The sequence below is a fragment of the Ciona intestinalis genome, chromosome 4 (genome assembly GCF_000224145.3).
Source record: "Ciona intestinalis chromosome 4, KH, whole genome shotgun sequence".
In the NCBI taxonomy this organism is placed as follows: domain Eukaryota; kingdom Metazoa; phylum Chordata; class Ascidiacea; order Phlebobranchia; family Cionidae; genus Ciona; species Ciona intestinalis.
In genome coordinates, this window is record NC_020169.2 from 3,170,997 (window position 1) to 3,179,797 (window position 8,801).

An 8,801-nucleotide genomic window follows, 5' to 3' on the forward strand; every position below is an offset into this window, starting at 1 on the left:
TTTAGGCAATCAAGATTTAATGTATATTTAGAATAATGGCATAAAGAAAAACGAATAAGCCCATACCTTGACAATTGCCAGCAACTGGGCAAGCTTATTTTGTGAGCCTTCTTCTTCGTGATCAATATCTTGCCACTCACGGGCTACTTCTCCCGATATGTGTCTGAATAGTATTACAATGTATTATTCGAAGAAAATATGTTTTGTAACTGATGTCCTAAATTGTGACGTATCAAAACACGGAAGTAAATAAATCTGGTTAAAAGTTATTAAACAAAGATATAAATAAATGTAAGTTATAATACTATTATGATGAAGCAACAACCGTCATTATAACGCAGGTTTTTGCTTTCTACCTTTGTTACCGTGGTATGTAAAATGACTAATTGGGGTTAAGTATGATATTTAATGTTCTTATTAAACTGTAATCCGTTTTATAAGAATGAGGTTCTACTGGGTGTTTACATTTATTCCTATGCAATATATACTTTAAATTCTGTAACGAATAAAATAGATAAAAACGGTATAATTTCAAGAAACGCACCTAACATATTCATGTCCCCATGATCCAATATCTTCCTGTGAACCAAGCAATCTGTATTTTAGACATTCACGTTCATCTGAGATCGTCATTCCAAGCACTGATACAATGTCGGCGCAGAATTTCTGCAAAAGTTAAATTGGTCAAGACTTAATATCTATTTTTTGGGCGTTTATCGTATTATTCAGTTACTCTTGGTAAATGGGTGATGTTTTTAAAAAATCTGTTAAAAATCACAAAAGAGGTACGAAAAGACCCTTTTTTCTAACAAAAATAATTTTCATATAAAAAAGTTATACATAATATATGTAAATCCGTATAAATATATATATATATTTTTATATATATTTGTATTAAATTAATTAATTTTATTTTGTAATAAACTAATCTGAAACCATTTACATACGAACCTTGTTTTCACTCATTGGTATACGTTCGTATATCTCCTTAAGTGTTCCATAATGAGGCCGCAAAAACTTGAGCGGTTTAGGAACAGAAGTAATGGAAGCTGTGGAAGATCTGATCTTGGTTCGTAGAATTTCAAGCGCTGACTTGTACAGAGTAGCGTCGCTTTCCTATTTAAAACAATTGTACATTAAAACATAGATAAAGCAAACATGCCTGAACTAGTTCAGAATGGGAGTCTCTACTTTTGAAGATTATTTTCCAACAACTTGTTGTGCTTATTTATAAATTTTTTTGCCGGTAATGATTACCATCCGCAAATTTTCTTTCCAATCATGGAAAATCCGCAGGGATAAATTGGGCAATTTCATTTCTGATATGGGTGTAACCTAAATTTACATTAAAAAAACTTAAAAAGGTTGTTTTCTGTCTTCAATTGTTATTCATAAATCTACAAGATTAAACATATACACGATTTTCCACCAGTAACAAATTTTAACAAACTTGGTAACATACAAATAACATAAGTTTTCCTAAATAACTGTACACATAGATTTACATGTGCATATATTGCATCACTTACTTTCAATCGTTCAATGCAAAGATTAAGTTCATCCAGAAGTTGTTTGTCTTCCTCACTCTGTTACAAAAATGCATTTTTTTTTAATTAAAAAAAACACCATAAAAGTAAAATACAGTTTTTTATAGTAAGATACATTGCTTTAACGTAACTAAATTTCATTTACCAGCTCTGGCTCTTCTTCTTCCTTTGTCTTCTTTTCCTTTTTAGCGACATCTTCTTTCACTGATTCAGGTTTCGCTTCAGATGTTGGGGGCATTTTCCGTTTCAGTTTATTTCAAATATTCCGAACTACTTTTGAATCACAGTATCCTTGTAACATACAAAATAAACAATGCATAAACAAATGAACGAAACAGTCGTTATACAGCGCTTATTATCTCAAATCAAAAACGAAATGTCATGTTTGAGTTTTTACTATGTCTATGTTTTTATTCAACCGTAAAGTGATTGGCGCGGTAGAAATAACAAACATATAATATAATTGGGGAGTACGAAGGATCTAGAATATTTTATTTATAGTTTAAACTTAAAGCAATATGGTAATAACAGATATCGTTTATTGTGTGCACTTAGTAGTATTTATACTGCTTATTCAACGACCATCATGCTTTTACAAGCAAAAGTAGATAACTGTTTAAAACAAATGTAATTCGGTATAAGTTGAACAGACATGTAAACTCGAGTGCCATAACAGTGTGCGTGTTTAAACAATCACACACACCACGACAAACTGCACATTGTTTGAAAGCGTAGCTGATCTCCTGGTATACCCAGTTGATCCTCTATCCAGTTTCAGTTGTAAATTCCAAGGAAGTCAATAGATATCCGGTGTTCAGTCTGTTTCGTTCAGTTAGTTTTTATACCGCATGCAAGCTGTACAACAGAACAAAAGCCCATGAGTCTGGCATGCAGTAGAGCTACTAATAAACTTATTTTGAAATTGCGTACAGGGTCTTTATTGAGCCGCAGTGGCATATAGCATATTACGGTACATGTAAACAACATAATGTTTTTGACGAAACTGCTACTGCTCGCAGTTTATTTAACGTATGTAATCTGCGAAGAGGACCCAATTATTAATGATGCCAAAGCTGGACAACCGGCAGAGAATGAGGCAGACATAGATAATGGAGATTCTCAAAGCAAAAATATCGATACCACTGTTTACGAAGAAGACCCAATAATCAACGATAACAAAATACCAGAACCAGATGATATTGTTGGTAATGGTGGTGAGAGTGTTACCGTCGAGACGAGCCCAGACCCAGTAGACCAAAACGATGATCAAACCAAAGACGAACCTATGACAATGTCGGACGACCAAAATCCAGAAAATGGAAATAATAAAGAAATAAATGAAGATGACACCAGTAGCTCGCCTTCTGTGGATTCGAACACTTACATCATACCAAACGTAACGTTGAAATCAGGCTATAAAAGTGCGTTTGTTTTAACATCGATTATTTTATTTGATCTGCGCAATTGTAAAGCATTATGTAGTGGGGTGGGGAAAGATGGGACACCTTTTCATCCTAATTTCTTGTTCCATTTGGTAGTAAACGAAGAACATTTAAAATGTTATAAAACCGTAACCTTTTCCATATAGACTCTTGATAATTGTTTAATACACGATCAAAATATTTAAATATTATGTACTAAAGCTGTCCCATTCTACCCCCACAGTACTACAGATTTTATTTGTGTAAACCCAATATATTTTGTATATATCACGTCATATACCTATTTATATACCACGTGTTTGAAAACATATGCATTTTTTCAGTGCCTTTGTTGGGACTGGGGGCGTACAGACTCGGGAAGGCCACCTACAGAATCACTAAAGAGGCTCTGGAAATCGGCTACCGGTAAGTCTTAAATTCTCTCCTTAAAAGACACATCTCATGCATATATAAATAAATACAGATTGATTGATACAGCGAAGAATTACGAAGCGACGAGGAGGGAATCTTCAGAAGTTGCCATTGGTAAAGCAATCGCGGCCAGCGGGGTGCCAAGATCTGAAATTTTCATTACTACAAAAATAATGCCCGAGTAAGAACGTGTATTTTAATTACATGCATTAGCATTAATATTACTTGGACGCGAATAACATATGCGTAACGCCATTGATTTTAAATCTACAGTTACTTCCGGATGAAGGAAATGCGAAAAGCGGTGAAGGAAAGCTTAAAGAATTTGCAGACTGACTATTTGGATTTGCTTTTAGTGCATTATCCGGACTGCGCAGGGGATCCCTACTGTCGCGCTACTGGTAAGGGCGTGGGGTCATATATCAACTACTTCCTGCGGATTGTCTCTTAGCGCGCAAGCTAATATTTAGTTATATAGTAGGGTGGGGGAAGATGAAACAGTTTTGGCACATAATATCCTAATATCCTTTTATTTCGTTTTTGAATAATATGATCTTCGCTATCGCTTTCAAGAAGATACAAAAATATGTTATTATTTGGTATACTGTGCTGGGATGCTTTGTTACTGTTACAATGTAACCCTTGTATTTAAAACGTTATTTCCCGCAAGTGTTTCATGAATTATTTCGTGGTAGGTACTTTGCTGGAAGGATGGAACAACATGGGTGTTTTGGTTGATGAGGGATTGGTTCGCGATATTGGTGTGAGCAACGCATTTATCGAAGAGATTGAGAAGCTGTGGATGGAAGGAGAGAAACAAGTGTCAGTGTTGCAGAATTGGTTTGATCCTTACTACCAAGATCTCAGTACTAGGGGCATTGCAGCTAAAAATGGAATGGTATTTACAGGATACAGCACACTAGGTATAATCATACATTTTTTGTTGTGCGTCAGAATATTATTGGTGTTTTGATGCATTGATATATGTAATAAGATACCAACTTCATTTTGATAGGAGCTGGGTGGATTGACGATGGAATGAAGAAAAACCCAGTGTTAGCCGATAGCACAATTAAACAAATAGCGGATCGGAGAAATTGCGCTCCAAGTGATGTAATTTTAAAATGGGCAGTGACGCGGGGTGTCGCTGTTATTCCTGGAACAACAAGTTCTAAGCACCTGCACATGAATTATAACAGGTGAACAAGTTTAAAACAATGAAAATATATATTTGATAGCCTTGTGGAGAGATATAGTACTGTAGGGGACGTTGGGACATCTTTAGCACATAATATCCAAACATCCTGGTCGTGTTAGAAACGGTCTGTGAGAGTCGCTAGGATACGGTTTTACAATTCTTTGAATTTTTTTGTTTACCACCAAATGGGACGAGAAAATAGAATGATAAGGTGCCCCAGCATCCAATCTCTCTTTACTATATATTCAAACAACAAATATATTTTCTTTCAGTTTAAAAGTTGAATTAACGGAGGAGGATTTAATGCTCATGGACGGTTTGAACAACAAGTTAAAACCTTTGATTGATTACGGGAGCCAGCAGGAAGTCCAGGAGGAGGTTTCTTGGGAGTTGGTAATCTTGTAAGCGGTTTGGTAAACTTCGGTAAATCGTTGGTTGGTAAACTTGGCTTTGGAGGATCGAGTACATCTGGAATAGTTGGCGGCGAATTGTGATAAAGTTTTTACGTCTGATGTGCGGAAAGAACATTCCCACTGTTGCATTTTTACCCGTGAAATTACTGTAATAGTCTCTGCAAATATAAAGCGTATTTTCGTTGTTTCGTTCCATGTACTTGCTTATGAGTTACCACATGTGGTAATGTGGTTTGGAGAGAAGAGATAAGAAATAAATTCCAATTAAATATTTCATTCGAAAAATGTGTGTGTCTTGTTTTTTACTATTGTGGGCGTAAGATAGAACACCTGTGGGGTAAAATGAAATATCTTTTTTTTTATATCTAAATATCCTGATCGTGTTTTAAACAATTAACAACGGTATATAGAAGTCGTTAATGTACGGTTTAATAATTCTTTGGGTATTCTCTGCTTAAAAATGGGACGAGAAAACAGAATGAAAAGTTGTCCCATCTTTCCCCACCCTTATAAGTGTCGTGGCTCAACTGAGTAATATACAAACCAACCCGAAGTGTTTGTCAAATTTGCCAATCATCTTCCATTGCCCTATAGTAGTAATAAGGTTAATATTATTGGTAAAAACTCTAAGCTACACGCTTGTAAGGAGAGCTTCTTTTCCGTTTTAAGATTAATGATAAAAATAGTAGTGCAGTTTTAAATCTAAACATTTCTTTAAAAAATAAAAATATAGGACCGGATATAAGTTAGGGGATATATGAGAATATAGAGTTTATATAGATGTCCACCATGTGTCCAACAATTGTTTGACGAAAACGAATCTGTATGGCCACTACGTGCCCAATTAATTTGCATATTGTGCTCAATTAACTTGCACATGTTCATTTAATTTGCACAAGGTTGTTGGAGATGAGGATACAGAGTATATATAGATGTCCATCATGTGTCCAACAACTGTTTGACGAAAATGAATCTGTTTACGTGCCCAATTAATTTTCTTTGTCATCGGCGATATTACTTAACGATAGACAAATTTATATCTGCTTTAAAACCAATGTAATTCGATTATAGACATATATTTATTGTAGTATTGTAATAACGTGTGTGAATAAACAATAACACAAATCACGACAAAATGCAATGGTTGTAACTTATAAGCGTAGCTGATTTCTAAGTACATCCCGTTTTATCCTCCATCCATTTTAAATGTTTCAAGAAAGTTCCAATGTATCCGGTGTTCAGTCTGTTTTGTTCAGGGAGTTATACGCGTTTAATGCAATGGAATAAAGAAGTAATAGAGTTTATTGCAGTAGAGTTGCCATTGGAACTTAGTTTTGAATTGTGTACAGAGTGTTGGGCACAGTTGTATATTTCGGTATATTTAGACGGCGTTATGTTATTCCCGAAACTGCTACTGTTATTGGTGGTTTATTTAACGCAAGTTATCTGCGAAGAAAGCCCTATTGCCAACGATGCTAATGCAAACTTCGACACCAACGTTTACGAGAAAAGCTCGATTATCAACGGTAAACCAGACGATGTTATTGGAGGGGGTGATGGCTCTGATGAGAGTAAAAAAAGAAATGAAGATGACGCCATCAGCTCAAACGTTTACACCATTCCGACTGTTACCTTGAAATCGGGCCATAAAAGTGAGTGTTTTACCATCATATGTTTTATTGATCTGCACAGCTTAACACCAATTAGGCAATATACAATTTCGTTTTTTAAGTCCGTTAGATGAGAAAACCTATTTATGTTTTAGTGCCTTTGTTGGGATTGGGAAGTGACAAACTCGAAGGGGGAACAGTCAAGCTCGTTAAAGAAGCGCTTGAAATGGGCTACAGGTAAGTCTAAGATCTCCGTCCGCCTTGGATTTATTGGTTAGCACTAACGGAGCACACTTCACGCATGTAGATTGATTGACACAGCGAAGAATTACGAAGCAACTTGGACGGAATCGTCAGAGGTTGCAATTGCCAAAGGGATTGCAGCCAGCGGAGTACCGAGATCTGAAATTTTTCTTACTACAAAAATAATGCCTGAGTGAGAATTTACGCTTTTATTACATGCATTACCATAACTTGAAGGCGAAAATGTATGTAATGTCATTAATAAATCCACAGTTTCTTCGGGATAAAAGAAATGCGCAAAGCGGTGAAGGAATGCCTAACAGATTTAAGAACCGACTATTTAGATTTGCTTCTATTACACCATCCTTCTTGCGAAGAAGACGACACAGACTGTAGTGCAACTGGTAAGGAAGTGCGTCTATCAACTACTTCCTGTAAAGCAAGTGGAATGTCCTTTAGCACGCAAAACAATATTGCGTTACATAGTAGGGAGGGGTAAGATGGAACACCACGTATTTAGTCTCTTTTCCCGTACCATTCAATAGGAAACAAAGAATATTTACATATATTTATAGATATATGACCGTATAGCCCTGCGACTCCAAAAGAGCGTTTTTAAGTGTTTTAAACACGTCCATGAAATGATAGATTAGGTGATAACGGTGTTCCATCTTACAAACCCTACAGCACTATATATTGTTTTAAATTTAAAGATTGTGGTAAATGTTTTATGATTTTCGTGGCAGGTACTTTGTTGGAAGGCTGGAAAAACATGGCGGCGATGGTGAATGAGGGAATGGTTCGCGATATTGGTGTCAGCAACGTTTTTTCACAACAGTTAAAAAACCTATCGATGGAAGGAGAGAAACCAATTTCAGTTTTACAGAACTGGTTTGATCCTTTTCACCAAGATCGCCGTACAAGAGCAGTCGCGGCTAAAAACGGAATCGCATATACAGGATACAGCACACTAGGTATCATACGATTTTTTTGATGTCTTTCCGACACTATCATACGTCGTCGACTGCAGTGGTATTTGTTGCTGCAATAAATAAAATTTTTTACATTAAATTTGATTTTTATTTTTAAAGGAGTTGTGTGGACGGACGAAGGAGTGAAAGAAAATCCAGTCTTTATCGACAGCACAATAAAACAAATAGCAGATCGGCGAAATTGCGCTCCAAGTGATGTAGTTTTGAAATGGGCAGTGACGCGTGGTGTCGCTGTTATTCCTGGATCGACGAATTCCACTCACCTACGCATGAACTATAACAGGTGGGGTGAACAAACTTGCTGAAAGTGTGGGGTGGGGAATATTTCATATAGTAGAGTGCCGAAGGATGGGATACCTTTTCATTCCGTTTTCTCGTTCCATTCGGTAGTAAACAATGAACGTTCTAAGAATTATAAAACGGCATCCTTACGACTCCCATAGACCATTGTTAATTGTTTAAAACACGATCAGGATATTTGGATATTATGTGCGTAAGGATTCCCGTCTTTTTCCACCCTACTATACAATAACTTACTGTCTTTCAGTTTGAAAGTAAAATTAACGGAGGAGGATTTGATCCTCATGGATGGTTTGAACAACAAGCTGACACATGACTACGGTTCATCTGGAATAGGAGGCGGCGAACTGTAATGTATCATTCTACGTCTGCTGTGCAAAAAAGAGGGTTTTTAATGGTGCATTTTATCTTTGAAAGAACAGTATATAGTACATATGTGCAAATATAAAGAGATTTTCACTTCCGTTTTTCTTTAATTTTCTTGTTGTAACTTTGTTCTTTATTTATGGAGACGGGGTAAACATTTCACTCCAGTCTATAAGTTTTTTGTCTTCGTACACCGTACCAGTAAACTAATACAGGCAACAGTTTATAAATTTAACCCAATACTAGTGGCAATAGGAACCCATACACACTTATCACATA

General features: G+C 36.0%; 3 protein-coding genes across 4 annotated transcripts in view; 2 read left to right on the top strand and 1 right to left on the bottom strand.

Annotated features, from left to right (window-relative positions):
* Nucleotides 1-1,890, bottom strand: part of LOC100181495 (26S proteasome non-ATPase regulatory subunit 2-like) — a 9,178-nt gene extending 7,288 nt beyond the window's left edge. Inside the window, exons 1-5 of one of the 2 annotated variants that reach the window (XM_018811733.2) lie at nucleotides 1,693-1,859; nucleotides 1,530-1,586; nucleotides 952-1,116; nucleotides 545-666; nucleotides 67-163 (exon numbers count right to left, since the gene is read on the bottom strand). In XM_018811733.2, the coding sequence (XP_018667278.1) occupies nucleotides 67-163; nucleotides 545-666; nucleotides 952-1,116; nucleotides 1,530-1,586; nucleotides 1,693-1,785 (534 nt within the window). In that variant the 5' untranslated portion in view covers nucleotides 1,786-1,859. Of the gene's footprint in view, nucleotides 1-66; nucleotides 164-544; nucleotides 667-951; nucleotides 1,117-1,529; nucleotides 1,587-1,692 lie in introns of both variants that reach the window. The other variant, XM_002120558.5, reaches the window with a different exon arrangement.
* A 530-nt stretch (nucleotides 1,891-2,420) lies between these two features.
* Nucleotides 2,421-5,296, top strand: LOC100179164 (2,5-diketo-D-gluconic acid reductase B-like). The gene is made up of 7 exons (XM_002120999.4): nucleotides 2,421-2,968; nucleotides 3,313-3,394; nucleotides 3,453-3,581; nucleotides 3,674-3,801; nucleotides 4,096-4,323; nucleotides 4,416-4,599; nucleotides 4,871-5,296. Exons 1-7 carry the CDS (start codon nucleotides 2,536-2,538, stop codon nucleotides 5,001-5,003), a joined length of 1,317 nt encoding a protein of 438 aa, XP_002121035.1. The 5' UTR covers nucleotides 2,421-2,535; the 3' UTR covers nucleotides 5,004-5,296.
* Nucleotides 5,297-6,252: 956 nt separating this feature from the next.
* Nucleotides 6,253-8,757, top strand: LOC100175192 (2,5-diketo-D-gluconic acid reductase B-like). Its single transcript, XM_002121132.5, has 7 exons — nucleotides 6,253-6,663; nucleotides 6,777-6,858; nucleotides 6,929-7,057; nucleotides 7,138-7,268; nucleotides 7,611-7,838; nucleotides 7,956-8,139; nucleotides 8,404-8,757. The coding sequence occupies exons 1-7, from the start codon at nucleotides 6,285-6,287 to the stop codon at nucleotides 8,507-8,509; spliced, it is 1,239 nt and encodes a 412-aa protein (XP_002121168.1). The 5' UTR covers nucleotides 6,253-6,284; the 3' UTR covers nucleotides 8,510-8,757.
* Nucleotides 8,758-8,801: the final 44 nt, after the last annotated feature.

What these genes read in the sequence shown, in the direction of transcription:
- LOC100179164 (XM_002120999.4), top strand. Translation starts at nt 2,536, where the DNA reads ATGTTTTTGACGAAACTGCTACTGCTCGCAGTTTATTTAACGTATGTA. An exon ending in GCTCTGGAAATCGGCTACCG is followed by an intron (nt 3,395 to 3,452) that starts GTAAGTCTTAAA and finishes AAATAAATACAG; the next exon opens with ATTGATTGATACAGCGAAGA. An exon ending in CTGCACATGAATTATAACAG is followed by an intron (nt 4,600 to 4,870) that starts GTGAACAAGTTT and finishes ATTTTCTTTCAG; the next exon opens with TTTAAAAGTTGAATTAACGG.
- LOC100175192 (XM_002121132.5), top strand. Translation starts at nt 6,285, where the DNA reads ATGCAATGGAATAAAGAAGTAATAGAGTTTATTGCAGTAGAGTTGCCA. An exon ending in GCGCTTGAAATGGGCTACAG is followed by an intron (nt 6,859 to 6,928) that starts GTAAGTCTAAGA and finishes TCACGCATGTAG; the next exon opens with ATTGATTGACACAGCGAAGA. An exon ending in ACTACAAAAATAATGCCTGA is followed by an intron (nt 7,058 to 7,137) that starts GTGAGAATTTAC and finishes ATAAATCCACAG; the next exon opens with TTTCTTCGGGATAAAAGAAA.